Source organism: Mastigoproctus giganteus, chromosome 7 (genome assembly GCF_048544385.1).
Source record: "Mastigoproctus giganteus isolate SK-2022 chromosome 7, ASM4854438v1, whole genome shotgun sequence".
NCBI lineage: Eukaryota > Metazoa > Arthropoda > Arachnida > Uropygi > Thelyphonidae > Mastigoproctus > Mastigoproctus giganteus.
In genome coordinates, this window is record NC_143581.1 from 44,659,666 (window position 1) to 44,680,810 (window position 21,145).

The 21,145-nt window shown below is 37.0% G+C and overlaps 1 protein-coding gene across 2 annotated transcripts in view; it reads right to left on the bottom strand.

Moving 5' to 3' along the window:
• Positions 1 to 21,145, bottom strand: part of LOC150082857 (5-oxoprolinase) — a 234,998-nt gene that overhangs the window by 130,207 nt on the left and 83,646 nt on the right. For both annotated transcript variants that reach the window (XM_090376873.1, XM_090376872.1), the window contains exons 16-18: positions 13,447 to 13,585; positions 10,717 to 10,835; positions 3,115 to 3,178 (exon numbers count right to left, since the gene is read on the bottom strand). In XM_090376873.1, coding sequence (XP_090232999.1) covers positions 3,115 to 3,178; positions 10,717 to 10,835; positions 13,447 to 13,585 — 322 coding nt within the window. The remainder of the gene's footprint in view (positions 1 to 3,114; positions 3,179 to 10,716; positions 10,836 to 13,446; positions 13,586 to 21,145) is intronic.

The following is a 21,145-nucleotide window of genomic DNA, read 5'->3' on the forward strand; positions in this document are numbered from 1 at the left end:
TTGAATAGTTTGAGCAGGCTCAGTGCTGACAGCCTACTTCCACTTGTTCAGATTAAGAACCTGAGGTGGCACAAATTCAAATTGAGGAAAGCCAGTTGTAGAATAAACATGTGGAAGTTTTGCCTTTAGCCAGCAGGTAGTTTATTGCTAGAACCGACTTCCATCTGTTGTTGTGGAAGTTGACAGCTTAAATAAATTTAAGGCTGAGGTAGACAAACATTTGGAGTGGCCGGATGGGTGAAATGGGAAGGTTTATTTATTTTTTTCTTTTTGGCTGATGCTGTATAAGCTTGCTTTCTTGCATCATATACCTTAACTAATGCCAAAGACAGAGAGTGGTAATCAATGGACTAATGTTCGTGGCCTAACATTATTAGTGAAGTCCCACAGGGTTTGGTGTTGGGCCCACTCTTGTTTTGTCTATTTATCAATGATATTGATGAAGGTATATCAGGCTTAGTGTCAAAGTTTGCAGATGATACAAAGGTTGGCAGGGTTGTTAATGACAGTAATGGCAGTGTGCTACTGCAACAGGATCTAGGAAATTTGGGCAGATGGGCTGAGAATGGCAACTGAAGTTTAACATTGACAAATGCAAAGTACCGCATATGGGTAGAAGTAACCCAGACGAAATTACCAACTGTGTGGTACTACCCTTAGGGTGGTAGAAAATGAAAAAGACCCGGCAGTGATTGTGCAGTCAGATATGAAGTTTTCTGAGCAATGCAGACAGGCTGCCAGAGCAGGTCATGGGGTATTGTCAATGATATACAGGAATTTTGCAAGCAGTGAAAAGGAGGTGATTATCCCATGGTATAAGGCAATGGTCAGGCCACGCCTTGAGTACTGCGTACAGGTTTGGCGGCCTCATTTTAAGAAGGATGTAGAGTTGCTTGAGCGTGTACGGAGAAGGGCAACAAGATTGGTGAGGGGAACGAAGGGGTCCTCTTACCAAGAAAGGTTTTAAGTTCTGCAAATTGCAGTGGTTGGAGACTAGGCATCTGTGAGGTAATCAGAATGAGGTGCATAAGGACTTGAATGGGTTGAGCACCCTGAATTCTGATGGGATTCTTCTGCTTGCTCAAATTACGAACCTGAGCAAGCATAAATTCAAATTGAGGAAAGACAGTTGTAGAATAGATGTGCAGAAATTTGCCTTCAACCAGCAGGTGGTTAATTGCTGGAACAAACTTTTATCTGTCATTGTGGAAGTTGATAGCTTAAATAAATTCAAGGAAGAACTGGACAAACCTTTAGAGGGAATGGTTTTGTGAAACCGTTTTTTTTTTTTTTTTTTTTTTTTGGCTGATGCTACATAAGCTCACGCTTGCTTTCTTGCATCACATGCCTCTATTACTACTACCTGATACAGATGCCTACCGTAGATATAAACATTTATATGCATCCCATGCATAAAAATGTTTAAAATTTAAATTTTAAGATAAGAAAAATGCATTCCATACATTTTTCTTTTCTTTCACAAGTCTTATCAGTTCATCAGACCTCGATTTAGGCCTAAGCATTGAACAGTATCTCTTAGTCAGTATAAAAAGCCTAGTAGCTTCTATGATTGCATCCCTGAATGCTTCCCATTTAGAATTTTCTGTTGATAACTTCATTAGTTGGTCCCACTGCATAGAATTTAAAAACTGAATGTGCTTTTTTTTCTTTTTTTTTCCCCTACAACTTGCCTTGAAATCTAATTCCTGTGGCTGAGACAATAATGCATAATATTTGTGAACTCCAAAGTCAAAACAAAAAAAAGGGGGAAAAATAATCTCAGATTTAAACTAAAAATTAGATATAACTAAGCATTCTGAAGGATTTGCATATTCTCAGTCACAGCTGTATAGATCATTATAAAATATTCAGTTAAAAAAAAAAAAAAAATTTTGCTGTTTTGCCATAGGTGATGCAGGTGTAGTCAGTTAATTAATGACTAATACTAATACAGAAAGGTTATTCATTATTTATTTGAAGATATATAATTAACTCTGCATACTGTGTCTGTGGAAAAAATTCATTTTGATTAATAATGAATTTTCAGAACTGTATCAATGATATTAATCAAGGCTTTCCTGTGCATTATTATCAAATAATTTCCAAACCAGAGAAAATAAGGCTTCTATCACTTTCTCTCCTGTATAACCCAAGCACGGTACTAAGTACTATAGGTTCTAATACCTCTCGTGTTTGGGGTTCACATAAAAAAAAAAAAAAAAACATAATTTAATCATGTATCACACTCCACAACATTTATAAGATGTACTTCTGAGAATCCTTCATATATTCATGGTAAATTGCTTCAACATACATTAAATCTATGTCAATCTGGATAGCATTTAGCATTCTATCACCTTATTAAGTAAAGAGTGTATGATGGTTTACAAAAGTAAACTATCCTAATTATCTGAGGGAATAGACAATAACTCTGAAATGCAGTATTTTAATAAATTGCATGTTAATGCCAATGTACAATATTATTGTATTTCTACCATTACTATTCAAATTAAAATATATTTAAATACTAAAAAAGAGGTTCTAAATGTAACTGATGCAACCTATTTCAATCTTACTTTAAGATGGAGTGTAATAAAAATAACTCTCAAAGATACCCTAAGATCTCATATAATTAAACTGTAAATTGGTGTTTATAATTCAATATGAGAAACTTTGTGTTTCTCATATTGCCAGAACGGTGTGTTAAAGCAAGCATCTGGTGATTAATTCACACAATACTTCATTTAGTTTAATAAGTGTGTAGCAGTAATATGTAAACTAAAATGGTGTGCATGCTACCATTTTAAATTATAGTTACAATTGCACACTCAATATATTTTACCTAGGTGAATTATTTCCCTAAACTATGAGTAGAAATGCCTTTAGTTATAAACTAGAATTCCCCCCTCCCAAATCCACATATAGTATAAATTTGGTTTGGATTAGTCTGTAAATTGTAAGTAGTGAGGAGTGGAAAACACAAATATAATGTTCTTATAACCTACATTTCTTTTGTAGAGTAGGTTAAAACCATAACAAAAATTTCTAAATTAAACAAATTTTAAGGCTGATGTAATTAATAAAATAATTATTTTATGATAATAAACTAAATACCTTGATTTTAATATCACCATGCTTTGTAATGACAGCTTCACATTCTGGTTCCACTAATATTGTGCTACAAAAAAGAAAAACAGTGATATAGCATAAAGAAAAATGAGATAAACAGCAGCATAAACACAGACATATTTTTCAGCAGCAACATCAGTAGATCATTTATATAAATAATCAGTACTAATATTTTACAAACACTACTTAGGACATAAAATAATTATCATGTCAAATAATGAGGTTAACCAGCACCAGTGTGCATAATTATTTCAGCTCATTTATTGACACTTTTATCGAAACAATGATATGATAATCTCCTCTCAATACTAAAACATAAGCCTTTCAAAAAAATCTAAGAATAATTCTCATTTTCATTTTCTTTGATACCAGTCAGTCTATTTTACTTCATTATTCAAGTCAGTAATTAAACATTATTACATAATTAAAAATATTACTATTGTCAAGAGAGTAAAGGGACGGGATTTTTCTTTTGTAAAGGTGACGACAACAATAGTCTCAGGCAGTTTTTAAATTCTCTTCAGTGGTATCATCTGATTATTTTAACAGCAGCCTATTCTAAATGAAAAGCGTTCAGGGAAGTAATCAGAGAAGTCACTAGGCTTTTTATACCAACTAAGAGATACTGTTCATGACTTAGATCTAAATGTATGTCAGATCAACTGATGAGACTAGTTGTACAGAAGAAAAATACATGGAATGCACATAAATTGTCAGGGGAAACAGAAACCTACAGTAGATATAAAGTAGTCTGCAATCAATATACAAAGGGGTTTAGGCAAGCTAATACCGATTAATAGAAGTCTCTGGCAAAGACAAAAAGAAAACTAATGTACTTTTCTTACATAAAACACTAGGAGGAAAGTGATGAAACACATTGGTCCACTAGATATGGAAGGTTTAACTGCTGATGACACTGCTCTGGAGTATCTGAAGTTTTTGACAAATTGAATAGACATTTTGCATCTACATTCACACATAAGGAATTTTTTAGGAATGCCAGAAGTATATTAAATTCTAAAAAGGAGCTAAATAATTTTATGATAACTAAGAGGAAGGTTGAAGAGGAATTGTTGGAACTAAAAATGAATAAGGTACCTTGGGTGGATAGGATTTATTTTATTATATTATGAGAAACAGCAAAAGAGGTAAGCAAACCTTTGGCCATAATTATAAAAGCATCATCGCATTCAGGGGAGGCCACTGTCTAATTGATGTGTGAATGTTTCCCAGTTCAAAAAAGGGATCAATGGGTGAAGTGGGTAGTTACAGACCTGTAAGCTTGACTTCAGTTCCATAGAAAATTGAGTCACAAGTGAAAGTAATGCAGGACCATCTAAATAGGAATGCAGTTATAAAGCAATCACAGCACAGATTTTTTAAAGAGAGATCTTGCCTGACCAATCTGATCAGATACTGTGATGGTAACAAAGAAACTGCACGTAAAAAAAAAATTGATATCACATACTTAGATTTCAGAAAAGCTTTTGAGACTGGTTCACATGAAAGACTGCTATACAAATTGGAAGAGTGTAGCATTAGGGGCAAGATACTGCCATGGATAAATGGATGATTGAGTGGGAGAATCAGAAAGTGGTTATTACTGAGTGCTGATCTTTCTGAACTAATGTTATTAGTGGAGTTGCCAGCTTTCGGTGCTGAGCCCATTGTGGTTTTCAATATTTATTAATGATATTGACGAAAGCATATCAAGCTTAATGTCTAAATTTGCAGATGATACAAAGGTTGGCAATGTAGTTAATGACAGCAATTAGGGTATGCTACTACAACAAGACCTAGAAAATTAGGCAGATGGACTGAGAAATGGCAATTGAAAGTTAACATTGACAAATGCAATGTACTGCATATAGGTAGCAGTAACCCAACAGTAACGTATCAACTATGTGGTACTATACTCAGGGTGGTGGAAAATGAAAAGGACATGGGGTTAATTATGCAATCTGATCTGAAGTTCTCTGAGCTGCTAGGGCAGCCCATGGGATTTTTTCAATGATATACAGAAATTTTGCCAGTAGGGATAAGGAGGTGATTAAGGCAATGGTTAGGCCACATCATGGGACTGCATACAGGTCTGAAGCCTCAATTTAGGAAAGATGTGGCTCTGTTTCAGTGGTTGTAGAGAAAAGAAATGAGATTATTGAGGGGAGCAAAAGCGTACTTTTGCCAAAAAAAAATGATCATTAAGAAAATTGCAGCATCTAAAAACTAGGCACCTGCAAGGAGATCTGATTGAGGTGCTTAATTCTTTGAATGGATTGAGTAAGCTAAATGTTGATGACATCCTTAGTCTTGCTCAGCCAACATATACAATGTGACATTAGTTTAAATTAAGGAAGAATGGTTGCAGGATAGATGTGTGAAAATTTGCTTTCAACCAGCAGGCATTTGATTGTTCCAGGAAACTTCCATCTGGTGTTGCAGGAAGTATTGTAGTTTAAATACAATTTAAGGACCTACTAGACAAATTATTGGAGGGTATATTCTCAGGCTGTTTTTTTTGCTGATGCTACATAAGCTTGCTTCCTTGCATCCTTTCCACTGCCAGTGCTATTAAGATATTAAAATAATAATGAACAATTTATTTATTTCAAATTGCTGTACACCTACAAACCTGCTATCGTGACTTTTTTTTAGTTCTAGATGGTTAAAGTTGAAAACAAACTACTGAATTCAAACTACTATTAACATATAGTATATGATAATAGAAAAAAAATTTTTTTTTCAAGTCTTCTATTTTCATTTTAAGAACATTCAAGCCAGTCAGGAATCTCTCATCAATACACAGTGATCACTACCACCTAGTGGGTCTTTTATTTGCAGAGTCAAAATTCATGAAGAGTCACTGCTGATAATCATATCAAGAGTATTGCTTTCTCTTATATGCTAGTGTAGAAAACAGTTATTCAATAAATCCAGAAAAGTTTGTGTGTGTGTGTGTGTGTGTGTGTGTGTGTGTGTGTGTGTGTGTGTGTGTGTGTGTGTGTGTGTGTGTGTGTGTGTGTGTGTGTGTGTGTGTGTGTCAAGTAAATGGTGAGAAATCTGTGTGTGAAAATTGTCTTGTTAGGAATTTTCCCTCATCACACTGTGTACACAATCTGCATTGTCCACCTTATCTCAGAGTACTGGATAAGATCATAAACTGAGAGCAGCTGTGAATAGGATGTGTTTTATATTTGTTGACCAACATTTATTGTATTTATTGAAAGCTGTATTTGAAAATTGTATTTTATATGTAGCTGGCATTCATCATTTCATCTGAAAACACTGGGCAGTACTGTGGTACATGTACTGCGAGCAGTAGAAAATAGGACATATTCTCTACTTGTGAGTTTTGCAGGAGTTCTATCTATTGATATATGGACTGAATATTTAATATGAAAATAAACTGTTGCCATGGGATTCTCTTATCTGTACTAAGTTAAACACAACTACAATAGATGGCTCACTTCCATGGGGCTGAAATGGTAATCAGTGAAGTGCATATTCTGTGCACTCAATGGGCTAAGAGGCCAATCACTCAACAGAAACAACATAATCCTACATCACACTACACAAACATACATAATTACTGCATTGATTGGCTTTGCTGGGTACAGTATCCACACATTTACACAACAGTGTTACCACAATCTGGCTCAGCACAATCTTCACAAATAAAAAAAATATATCTTTTCTGTACGTGTTGTATTCACCATATTCAAATTCTGCATCGCTTATGTCTGAGTGACACCATGTCTCAGATCTTTATAATGTCTGCATTTATTTATTTAACCAATGCTTCAAATTTATCAGATCTGTTTACTATACTCCTATCATTAGGGTACACATAATTAATAGTGTACACCTATCATTAGTGTACACATGCACGTGTTTTTACTCTTAATAACTTCAACACAGCTCCTGTATTTTTTGTTCCGTGAGGAATCCCCCAGAAGGCCTTGAAATCCCTGACACCTTGCTTTCCAGGCTGTTGTTTGTTTCGATAGAAGCAGTGCAAGAATCACTTATATCTCTGCCTGCAACTGCTGCTAATCTGTTAGTTTGTGTACCTCCTCAAGCTAGCAGTTTTTTGACCTGCCTACCACTGACTTGATAGTATCAGAGAATATTTTTGCACCCCTTCTATTTAATCCATTCCAATAAAAAGTCTCTCCTGTGAACACAGACTATGCTGAGAACATTTCTACTCCATAAGCCTTCGCACAGTCTCTCCAGAGCAGAATTGAGTGACAAGGTTCTTATTATTTACTCCCTCCTATCATAGCTAGGAAAATTAAAGACACTTTCATTTCACTTCAATAAAGGCATTGTATTGAAAACAGTTATATAAACAGGCGCATTGATATTCGCATGGCTGTAGACCTATGATAAATCTGAAAGTAACATTATAATGAAGACAGTAAAATTTATGTTCAACAGAATTTTTTTTTGTGAACATATATACAAAAATGCCCACTTGATGGTCAACTTGACCACCAAGTATTGTGTATTCATTACTGAAAAAAAATTTAACACGATAAAAAATAAATTTTTTTTTATTCCAACTGCCTTCCTGCATGTCAGTGGTGATATTAATTTCATGCAGAAATAGCAAAAACATTTAGCATTCTTAGAAATATATTCAAATAAACATGTTATATACAAAACAATATCTTCATAGGATACATGAAAAAGAAAACCCTTGATGACAAAATTTGCATGTTTTTAGGTTTAAGAAACTTATTCCTGTATCTTAGAACATAGCCTGAGACTCTTGGCAAAACTATGAAAAAATGAAAGGGAAATGAAATGAAATGAAAAAAATTGAACAACTACATCCACACAAAAAAAAGACATAAAACAGCACATAGTTTAGACAAGTGCAAAACAAAAACGTGTGCATATCATCACAATTTGTAATATATATATGAATTAAATTTAAATAAAAAATGGTTTTGTATCAGTAAAGATAGAGTTGATGTACAGTAAACCCTCAATTCAACGGACTAATAGGGGAGAAGGGGGTGTCTGTTAATGCTGAAAGTCCGTTAAATCAAATGTAACCGGGGGGGGGGGGGGGGGGTTATTGTTCATAATGTTTGTTTGTTTGTTATTTGGTTTTTAGGAGCATTAGCAACTAAGGCCATATTGCTCCAGGGATATGCGGTGGTCATTCCCTGACCTTTCAGCATCCTCCGTATTTGGTGGGCACGGGCTTGAACCCCGGTCTAATCAAGAAGTGTGTGCTACGCACTGCTGCTTCTGCCCACCTGGCTATGGAGGCACCTGTTGTTCTTAATGTAAAAAAAAAAAGCTTTAACACAATATACAGTACTGTACAATATAAAATTATTAAATTATAATAAAGAATATGTAATATTTACTCACCTTTTTTTACAGTGTAATTGAAGAGTATTTTGCCGTGACCGTAGTGGTAGTAGTACAGTAGTCGTTATTCAGTATCTGAAGGTAGAGGTGAAGGGGAATTCTCAGCTTCAGATTCTTCTGAAATGTTCACAAATGGAGGCACTGGTGTCATCTGTTTGCTTGTAGACAGTTGAGATGTACAAGCAGTTGGAGGTAAAATAGGAGTGGAAGTCAGTGAAGTTCGCTTAAAGAAAGTGTCCAGCTTCAGTTGTTTGCTACTCTGATGTTGTTTCTTAATAATGATCGCCCTGAACTGCCAAAAATGTTCATAGTAAGAGACAATTTCAGGGTCAGAAGATGTCCCTATGTAGTGGATGGCAATGTCCATGAGATTTCTCATTTCAGACAGTGTAGGCCGTGCTGGTGTAATTTGCTCTTCCTCAATGTCTTCTTCTTCTTCTTCTTCCCCTGCCTTGCCATATTGAACCTCATCCACAATTTCTTCGTCAGTGAGGACTTGGTAGCCAGGATCACCTTCATCATTTTCAAGCTATTTCAGAACGTCATCTTCAGTTGTTTCCCAGTTGCCAGCATTTACAAGGGTGCGCCGAAAGTCATTTGCCTCAAATCCTTCAAAATTCAAATCGATATTGTACAACAACTTCTTCCAACCATTTGCCAAAGTCGTAGTCTTCATCTCCTTGCAAGCAGCTGCAAAGTTAAAGAACGCAGGCTTAATGTTGTAGGCGCGTAGATTCTGAAGTGTCCTGGCTTTAATTCTGCCATCCTTACTAACTTCTCAGCACTAGGATGAGCAGGGGCGTTGTCAAGAAGCAACAATGCCTTTACATTATTGGGGGAAATTTTCAGAACATCTGTCTGGAAGTGCCTCACATCAGGGACAAAGTGGTTGAAGACCCAGTCAGAAAAAATCTCTGAAGTAAACGCATTCTTTGAGCTGGTGTAAATAACAGGCAACTGATTTATGATTCAAAGAAACCATGCACTCTTTAAGAGTGTGTGGTTTCTTTGATTATCAAAACAATAATGGAAATAAGTAATTATTATTAATTTTTAATTAATAATAACACTGAAGTTTTGTATAACCTAAAAAAAATAATATGGTCGAGATTAATAAGTACATTACTGTATTATTAGTTGTCCAGTTAAATCCGTTATATCAGGGCCGTTAAATTGAGAGTTTACTGTATATCATAAAATCCAGTAAGGCGGTAGGGATGGCTTTGATAAAGATGAACTAAAATGTCAAAAAATGCTATACAATACTTACTAAGTTAAGTGCGACTTATCTTTAGCCATCATAAAATGGCTAAAGATAATTCTTAGAATCCTACCCCCCCCCCCCCCCGATGAAGGGTCAAATAGCCCTGAAATGGCCATCTAGGTGGTGGTATCCACTAAGAATAAGTAACATAGTCTTCTCTATTGGAGAAGTGTTACTTATTTGAAGTATAACCAAATAGGCAAATTGTTGTGAAGGCATTCACAATATGAGATGTAATAAAACAATGTTACTATAATAACTTCAATTAATTTACTGCATATAGACATGATGTATTTGCACTAACTTACATGTTTCTAAGCATTGTTAAAAACTGCTAAAGCTAATTCTAAGGAATATTAAAAGTTGCTAAGGAAAATTCTAAAAATACTCTAGAAATACTAAGGAGGGCACTTCAATGACATAATCTCATAATCTCTCATCTGAAGCCATGATTTTGTCTATATTAAATTGCTGGGCACAGTGTTTATGAATTCAGAACGAATACTACCCTATGCTCATTCACCAGCACTGAATTGATGGCTTGTGTATAATTCTACATATGATCAAGGAGCTGGCAAAAATTCTGAAACATAATATTGTAAACACCAACTTTACAAGAAAGTTTACATATAATATAGGGTATAGCTTATTTACACTATGCTGACCGGGCTAGTCAGGTGGGTAAAGTGCCCGCCTGGCAACCCAAAGGTCGCGGGTTCGAATCCCGCCTCGGGCTTGGATCAAAGTACTGAAAAATCCTTGGGAGGTGCATTATGGCCACAGAAGCCGATGCGCCAACAACTACCAAAAAAAATAAAAAATTACACTATGATTAATAGCATTCACATGAAAATTCTTCATTGAAAAACATAATTCACATTGTAAGATCAACAATTTAAGACATGCTAAAATAATTGGTTTAAAAAAGTCCATACCAATTTTCTTCAATAATAATACAAGGACCACAAAGAACATCATGACCAGCTTTAAGGTTTTTTAGTAAATACACTGGTGTATCTTGATATCCTACTCCTTCAAAATAACACTTTGTATCCTAAAATAAATAAACAAATAAATAGCACTTCATAGTTAAGAGATGAAGGGAATTTGGATATTTTGATAGCATGTACTTGTTTGATAAGCATTTATTTTTTTGTCAGGTTTAAAATCCATACAAAGAACAGAAGTGAGGCATTTCAATTCAATGAGAAATGTGAAGGAAAAAGTAATTTTATTCATATAACAGAGCATAAAAGAGAAATATTTAAAAGAACTTAATTCAGAAGGTAATAAGGAGTACTGGTGGGATTAAAAAAATACAAAAACAACATTACAAAATGCATAAAAAAAAAAAAAAAATCAGGATGTAATTGAGATATGAATGTTATTACACCATATACAAGGTGTATATAATGTAATATTTGGGAAATGATGAAGCTTACTGGCTATTTGAATGTATATCCTTCAAAGTCATCAACTTGACACTGCATATGCCAATTCCAAAGCTTCTGCAATTTCCTGAAGAATTCCAGATACATTTTGTTTTTGGAATTGCTAATAGTTACTGTGTCAAGTTCTAAATAATTTTCTTGGTTTTCTTGATTGTTGCAAATCTGTGACCTTTCAAGAAGGCTTTAAGCTTGGGAAACAAAAAATCACAGGGAGCTAAATTTGGTATGGTGCAGGGGACCACAGTGATGGAGCACTTTGCAAGAAATTATGCTGGTTACTACAACTTTCTGGTTATCTAAGAGTACCAAATATTACAACTTTTACTGTATTTTCTTTGGTTGTCTTCAGGTTTGAAATGCTAAGGCCTTTTAAAAGACTTCTTTAGCATTTCTAACTACTTGAATAAATTAATTACTCATTAATTTATATTTCTTGTAAATGTTCAGCATCGGTTTATTATTATACAGGAATTTTGCCAGTAGGGATAAAGAGGTGATTGTCCCATTGTATAAGGCAATGGTTAGGCCATTTGTCTGCATTATTATAGAATCAGACCAATGTAACATATGTTATGCAGCTTTCAAATTTCATTCCATATATAATCAAGGAATTAAAAAGTAAACAGAACCTATATATCATTTAATGGCCCAAAATATATGAATTAATGATATATATGTGCTATTATACATAAGCCAAACAGATTTGAAATAAAGTATAGGCTTTATAGTAGTAACTTTGGAGGTACAATTTAAACATTTATTAAGCATTCTATATTGTTCAATCTTCTTATTTAGACTTGAATTTATATTGGCATATATTTATTATACTATTTTCATGGAAATTTTCATTTGCATGTAATTTGTGTTTCTCTAATAAAAACAGGCTTTTTAGAATGCATCCAGAAAGCAATTTCATATTATAACATTATAAAAGGGTGAGTAAATTGAAAACAACAATTTTTTTTTAATCAACAACTAATACTTTATTTTGCTGCTGACACTGCTGCTTGACAGTTTCCTTCATTCAATTGTCCATTTGAAATCAACATCCTGTCAGATCATTTTTCAGTTTTCCAAAAACATAAAAATCATGAGGTGACAAGTCCAGTCTGTATGGAAGATGCCCAATCACTTTTTATGCAGTTTCTGGATGGTTGCCATAGTAGTGAGCCATGTGTAGTTGCACATTGTCATGTAACACAATGACGCTGTCAGTCAAATGTCTAAGTTTCTTGATTTTGATTTCACACTACAGATCAACTTTGAGGATTTGTGTGAAATTTTGTGAGTTTACTATTTCACCTATACAAAAGAAATGGCACTGCTGCAGTCCCTGTGAGATGGTGATCATGAAAAGAATAAGCATAACTTTCCCAATGCTTCAAAAGACTTGAATTTCTTAAGTTATGGCCATGTGTTTCCACTCCATGTTGTACCATTTGTTCTTTGGCCACAAGTGCCTGCACCACCATGCCACATGGGCAGTCATTATGCAATTCATGAAGTAATTTTCTTCCTCTTAATATCACATTAGGTGCTTCAGACAGAATCCCATATGGAAACATTTTTGTTCACTTGGGAATTCATCTTACTCAGGCCCATTACTGTAATTTGTTGTGGATGGTGTAGGCAAACACATGACTGACATCCAGTTCCCTAGCCACCAACTGCCATACACCAATCTGCTTTGATGACATTGTCTACCAAGACAACATTTTATTCTGAGAACAACCATTTGAGGATCAATCTCCAGAGTTTTTCTTCCTCCACAGTAATGCTTTGCCCATTCATACACCCATAATTGTTGACATATACCACTCTATATGCTAGTGAATTTGCACTGGAGAGATGCCCTCTGTACGAAACTGAATAATATTGTTTTGCTAGCACTATGAATGCCATGTTATCTCTGTGCATCACTCCTGCACATACAGGAAGCCAATATATCTTACTGTTCAGTAGGAGCATTTAGCACAAATTCTTAAATTTACACCTACTGTAGCATGAAATTTCAATTTAGACAATTTAAATCTTGCTTTCATTTTACTCACTCTCATACGGATGAAAAAAAATTACTTTACTAGTGCAAATTCATTAAACACAAGAATTTCAGGATGGTATATTATTATTACCACATAAGTCAAACAAGGTTTAATAAAATCATTACATTATTAATTTAATAACTTAAAATGTTGTCAGTATCAGTATATTTACCATTACAACAGTAGAAGAGGCTGCTACCTCTGAAGGGGTATAAACTGATGGTACACCACTCTTTCCAATTGCTCTAACACGAATATCATCTACTATTACTGGACGATCATGGATGGTGAAACCAAATTCTCTTTGATATCTAAACATTTAAAAAATTTCAATCTTTCTTGGATATCTAAACATTTAAAACTACATTTAAAAAATTTCAGTGAAATACAGATTTCCCAACATAAATCAAATTCTGGGATGAATTTACATAATATACATAATCTGTAATAATCTATAATATAGCAAAATTTAAAAAAATAAAGAAAATTAAATTTACATCCAGTTCAAGCAAAACTCCTTTACAAAAATATATTATTACATACAGTCTTGCTACTGGACTCCAACTGCAACACATGAAGTGATGTAGGCTTCCATAATTTATAGGCCTTGCATTTAATGTAAGTCACTTTGTAATTTTCACTTTGTAATTTTCCTTGGTGATTTTAATGTTCACAACTCCATCTGGCTTCTGTTTTCTAGGCACACAGACCCAGCTGGTCGAGATACTGAGGCTTTTGCAATTGCTAATGACCTCACACATATTGTTCATTTCCTTACCAGAATACCGGACAATCCTAACTGTTTATAGGTTACCATCTTTTGATCGTTTGCTAGCAATAGGTAAGATACCATACACTGAACAATTAGCATTAGCATTAGTAGAGGCATATGATGCAAGAAAGCAAGCTTATTCAGCATCAGCCAAAAAAAAAAAAAAAAAAAAAAACAACCACTACTCCCATTTCACCCCTCCGTTCGTTCGAAATACCTGTCCAGCTGAGCCTTAAATTTATTTAGGCTATCAACTTCAACAACAAGCGATGGGAGTCTATTCCACAAACCAACTGCCCGCTGGCTAAAGGCAAATTTCCGCACATCTATCCGACATCCGTCCTTCCTCAATTTGAATTTATGCCCTCTCAGGTGATTATTCTGAGCAAGAGGAAGAATCCCATCGGCATTGAGCATGCTCAAGCCATTCAAAGCCTTATACACCTCTATCAGATCACCTCGCCGATGCCTAGTCTCCAGGCTCTGTAATTTGCAAAACTTAAGCCTTTCTTCGTAAGAGCAACCCTTTGTTCCATTCACTAATCTTGTTGCCCTTCTCTGTACTCGTTCGAGCAGCTCTACATCCTTCTTGAAATGAGGCCTCCAGACCTGTATACAGTACTCAAGGTGTGGCCTGACCAATGCCTTATACAAGGGAATAATCACATCCTTATCCCTGCTAGAAAAATTCCTGTATATCATTGACAAGACACCATGAGCTACTCTTGCAGCTCGTCTGCACTGCTCAGAGAACTTCATATCTGCCTGCACAATTACCCCCAGGTCCTTTTCATTCTCTACCACTGTCAGCGTAGTACCACAGAGTTGATACGTTGATCTGGGGTTACTGTTTCCCATATGTAGTACTTTACATTTGTCAATGTTAAACTTCATTTGCCACCTCTCAGCCCATCTGCTCAACCTTTCCAGATCCTGTTGCAGTAGCATAGTATCAGTAGTGTCCTTAACAACCCTGCCAACCTTGGTATCGTCTGCAAACTTGGACATTAAGCCTGATACACCATCATCAATATCATTTATAAATACTGAAAACAACAATGGACCCAACACTGAACCCTGAGGAACTCCACTAATAACATTAGTCCACGTTGAGCAGTGTCCATTGATTACCACTCTCTGTCTTCTGCCACTCAACCATCCCTTTATCCATAGCAGCAATTTGCCTCCAATGCCACACTTCTCCAATTTGTGCAGCAGTCTTCCATGCGCAACAGTATCAAAAGCCTTTCTAAGATCCAAATATATAATATCAAAGTTATTCCCTGCATCCAGTTCTTTTGTGACTACATCATAGTATCCAATCAAATTGGTCAGACAAGACCTGCCCTTAACAAAACCATGCTGTGTCTGAGCTATAACTGAATTCTTGTCCAGATGATCCTGCAGTGCTTCTTTAACCAGTGCCTCCATTAATTTTCCTGGAACCGAAGTTAAACTAACAGGTCTATAATTACTTGTGTCAGCCTTTGATCCTCCTTTGTGAATTGGGGTTACATTTGCACATCTCCAGTCCATGGGTACCTCCCCTGAGTCCAAAGAAGCTCTCATAATTATGGCTAGGGGTTTGCTTACTTCCTTTGCTGCCTCCTTTAATATCACTGGATAGATCCCATCCACCCCTGGTGCCTTTTTTATGTTTATCCTCAGCAATTTCTCCTCCACTTTCCTCTCAGTTATTAGAAAATAATCTAGCTCACTGCCAATGTTTACTTCACCTATGACATTCCCCTTCCTGAATAACTCCTCATGTGTGAATGTAGATGCAAAATACTCATTTAGATTGTTAGCCACCTGAGCAGGATCCTCAACTGTTGAACCATCAACATCCAGTGGACCAATCTGATTCATCCCTTTCCTTCTTGAGTTTAAATATGTAAAGAACTCTTTTCTGTTTTTCTTTGCATCCTTTGCCAAGGATTTTTTTGTAGTCTGCCTTTGCCTGCCTAATCTCCTTTGTGACTTGGTTACAGACCAACTTATATCTATCATAGGCTTCCATGTCACCCATTAATTTGTATGTATCCCATGCATTTTTCTTCTCTGCCATATGTCTCATTAGTTCATCTGACAACCATTTAGGCCTGAACCTTGAACAATATTTCTTGGTTGGTATGTAAAGCCTGGTAGCTTCCAAGATTAGTTCCTTGAATGCTTCCCATTTTGAATTTGCTGTTGGTAACATCATCAGTTGGTCCCACTGTATAGAATTTAAATACTGTCTCAGACCATCATAGTCGCCTTTACGAAAGCAAAAACCCCTCCCTTTGCCTCTGATGGTAGTTACCTCCTTGAGTAAATCCCACTTCAGCACACTGTGATCACTGCCACCCAGTGGTTCCTTTATCTGCAGATTCCTAATGCATGAAGAATCACTACTGATAATCAGATCAAGAGTATTACTCCCTCTAGTTGCCTCCCGAACATGCTGGTGTAGAAAACAATCATCCAATAAATCCACAAAAGCCCTGCTAGTGTGTGAGTGACCAACCCACAAATTCCAGTCAATATCTGGGAAATTAAAATCCCCCATTATAAGACTCTCTGATTTACTGGCCCATTCTATTTCCCTGTACAGTATCTTATTATACTCATCAGAGTCATTAGGCTTATAGCACACTCCTACTCTCAATTTTGATTTACCTATGTTTATGTCACACCAAACTGACTCGACACTGCCCTGTCCATCAATGTCGACTGGCTTCACTTCCTTGGATTTTCCACCAGTTTCCCAGAGCAACTCGACCCCCAGAGGTGGATTGACTTCATAACCTGAACTGAAGACATCGCAGAATCCAGCAGTAACCTCGACCACATATTCAATCATGACAAACAGAACTCTCTGACAACTATCACCATATCAAAGAACCAAATCTTGACAGCCTTGAATTCAACCCCATTGTCTACAGCTGAGGGAGCTGATGGAATACCACATTTCACGTTGTGATGCCTGGGACCATATGTCATCTAGCCCCTTGTTGGCATCTTCAATGCAGTGCTGACCAGCCACATCTTCCTCCCTCAATGGAATGTATATCTGGTAAGTTCACACCCAAAAATAAGAACAGCGTCATTGGAAAAGCACTTCAGACCCATCTCCAATTCCTCATGTCTCCTGAAGCTACTAGAAAGAGCCCTCCTTCCAACTCTAATAACTCGCATTCAGATGCTTCACCACAAATTCATTCTTCATTACCAAATAGGTCCACCATTACAAATCTCTTTGCCACCACCCACAGCATCCTTACAACATTTGAGAAAAAGAACTCCTCATAACATACCTCGACACTGAAGCAGCTTTTGTGATGTACTTGCATTCATACAACTGCTTGAAGACCACTACTCTATAGGCGGGGATGCACTGCACTTCCTCTCATCACTCCTTCTCAACCGTACTATCATACTCCATAATTCAACAGGGTGAGTCCTCTCCGGTCTGCTCTTTACTGCCATTATCTCCCCGTTCATAAGCCAGAGACCAGATGTATTGTCTTACAAGGATGATTTAAAAATATTGACCACCATCTAAGCAAACACAGACCCCTCTAGGATCATAGTGGAAATTAACAGTGTCCTCCTCGCACTAGCGGGCTACCTTAAACAATTTGGCCTTAACTTTAACCCAGCGAAGTCTAAATGCATGCTCTACTCCCTGAAGAAAGAAACAACAATCATCTCACCCAACATCAGTGGAGTTTCCAACCTGACTGTTCCATATCATCTAGTTTTGGGGTTGTCTTTGACACAAAACTCAGATTCAACAAGCACATTGACAGACTCATCAGACATGTGGTGCACCTGAAAAGGAGAGAGCAAAACAACACTTGCATTACATCTCAGACAGGGTGACAGCAACAAAATATGTCAGGACTATTATATACTCCCCACTACTCTAGGCAGCTGAAATCTGGGCATTAGCAGCACCTACAATCAGAAAACCCATCTGGACAGCAGAATATTGGCTCCTCAAATGGGTAACCTAAAAGCACAGGTTACCACCCCTTGTTCATACAACTGAAATGACTCAAGCCCTCAGAATCCCCAGGCTGCCCTCTCTCATTGATGAAAAAAAACTGCTAATCACAGTAAAGATGTTGACCAGTCTGATCACATCTCCTTCATTCTGGGATCTCTGTGACTGGAGGATTCCTCCTACCCAGCTCATAGCCAACCCAACTATTTTCCCTCTTCATTCACGCCTCTACCTATCAGATTGTTTCCTACTACCAGATGCTCAGACGAATCCAGAACATCGACGCCGACCTTAACAAATTTGCCATCAACTGACGATATAGACGTGGGATACTCAGCCCAACACCCTCCATGGATCGCGAACTGTCAGCTGCATCTGACAATAGCCAAACCCCTTAACTAATACAGGGAATGGGAACCACAGTGGACGTAGCACCACCATTACTTGACAAAGCGTTGCAACCCGAGTAATTCTCCAGTGGGGCAATAATTTCAATCCTTCTAAAACTCAGTCTTGTCTTATATCTCAAAAAAAAGATTCTTCTGCTCCTATGCCACTACACTGGAAGTTATCACTTAAAGGCTTAGCTACTGCCATCAGAAATCAATCCTGGATTCTCAATTATAACCTAGACCTCTCCAACCCTCTAAAACAGGAGAAAAAGAATATCTCAGCACATCTTATTCACTGGGAGAGGCAGGGCAATTACCCCCCCTTCACATGGTGGATTTCCCACTGCCAGTAACACATCCCACCACCAGAGCAGGATGGGCAGTTTGACCTTCCTACTGGATTTGACACTTACAGCGATCACCGACAGAGAGATACTGCAGCTCCACTGCTGACACACCATTTGGCGATCTGAACTGGGTACTCGAACCCGGTTCCCTTTAAAACCCCATTCCCAGGCAGGCAGGGATGGGTCTGTCTTCCTCCCTCCTTGTCTCCCCATACTTTGCCTGGTGAGCTCATCCCCACTGATCTCTTTGGGGATGCCTACTCTATCGTCCCTATCCTTCTACCTGTTTCTCCCCAGTCTAACTAAACCGACCGAGTAGGCCCCTAACAATGCTGCCAAACTGTAATCAATGTCTAAATTCTACCACTTTCTCATAAACTTCTTTCGGCCATTCCAAATTCTAGCATTCACCCTTTTTATTTTTTTTTTTATATATATAGGCCTTGCCACAGAAATGCTCAGAAATTAGATGGCAGGGTCTATGTGGGCAATGGTGGGTCCCAGTAGGGACCCAACGGCTAAATGGTCAGAGAAACAACAGAAAATAACGCTACACAACATTTCACTCCCCATACACCTTTAAATCTCTGGCCTTCAGAGTTCTGTGTCAGATGTACAAAGAATACAACGTGGAGATGGGGGAACCCCTGGTGCTGTCAGACAACTAACACACTTTACACATCTTATCCAATACTGGCAAAATGAATGGAATCAATCAACTAAGGGCAGTGTAACAAAATGCTCTATTCCAAATTTGACACTCATCTATCATAAACTTCCCCCATGGTTCTTCCCAGAGAGCTATGCCATATATGTAATCACTGGCCCTGGATCACTCAACTTCAACCTTGCAGAACTTGGCTTACAGAAAATCCACTCTGCAATTGCAGTATGCCTGAGGACTGGGAACATGTCCTTTACATTTGTCATTATTACCAACCTTTTAGATGCAAGATGCTTTGAGCACTACATTCTCTTCCTCGCAGCAAAGAATTCTTTATCATCACAAACAAAGGTCACTACAAGGAACATTCTGCACTTGCCCAGGCCATGTTTTCATACAGAAGAACAAACCTCACAAGCATTTAATTCCCTTAACCATACAAAACTACATGTGGAAAGACATCATTCTGCTGACTTAATATCACAGGAAGACATTGCTAGTGCTCTGGTTACTGGGCACAGATACTTGACCTTTTCATTTGCATACTGTAAAGTGGGTCAGGTACTGCTGACATCTGTCTTCAGGTGAGGGATGCCAAATTGGCACTCTACTTTGCAAGACACTCTAGCCCTGCAATCTTTCTACTTTCCCTCTATCTGGGTGGGCTTCTCAGCACAGGGAGATCCAACTCTTCGGTCCCTCCCTACCTCTCTCCACTAGAGGATTCCTTCTCTTCTCATCCTCCTACTTCTTATCCACTTTAATTTCCACTCTCTTACTATTACTCTTGCTCACACTTTTTCTTTTTTTTTTAATTTTTGTCTCCATCCAGGACGCTCAGGTAACCCTGGCAGAGACCAGCCAAAGAAAATGGACTGTCTGGCTCACCTCTCAGTGGTGGTGGCAGCAACACAGTCCCATTAGGGGTCCTGTGGCCAAGTAGCTAGAAACACAAAAGCAGAACATAACACAACTCTAACATAAACCACACACTATACTCAATTCTGGATTTTACAGAACACTATTTCTTCACGGGAGTACTTAAGGTGCAGATGGGGGAAGCCACCAGTAGCACCTTACCTTAAATGCTATGCCACTATGTAGTTGAGCAAGAAGTTTCATTGATGAGTGCTCATCAAGAAATACAACTTGTATGATGTTTTTTTTTTTTTTTTCAAGTGCAACGTAATTGTAAAAGTGAATTAACCACTGTCATGTGCCCTCATAATTCTTTTTTAAAATATGTTCTACTATTGAAATAGCATTTTAAGAGATTATTCTAAAGTTTGAAACCAATACCCCTTTCTATGGTTAGGCCTTGATATATATAAGTACATGTGCCTTGAGTGACCGGGGTTCGAGCCCGTGACTGCTAAATACGGTGCCGTTTCTTGTATTCTCTCTACCTTGTGAACTCCTCTGACCGTGTGATTGTCCCAGAGTATAAACAGAAAACTTATTCATTTATTTATATATAACTAAGTATATATATATACACAGATACTGTACATACATACAGTATCTATGTATATAATTAAATTAATTACATATGTAATTTATAAACTAATCCTACTACACAATCTTCATTTTCTTGTTTAATACTGTAATACATATTCTGAATCAGAATATACTGTATTATATTGGTAGAATTAAGTACATTAAATGTTAAACTTTTCCTTTGTTCTTTTGCTGATTTTATGAACTA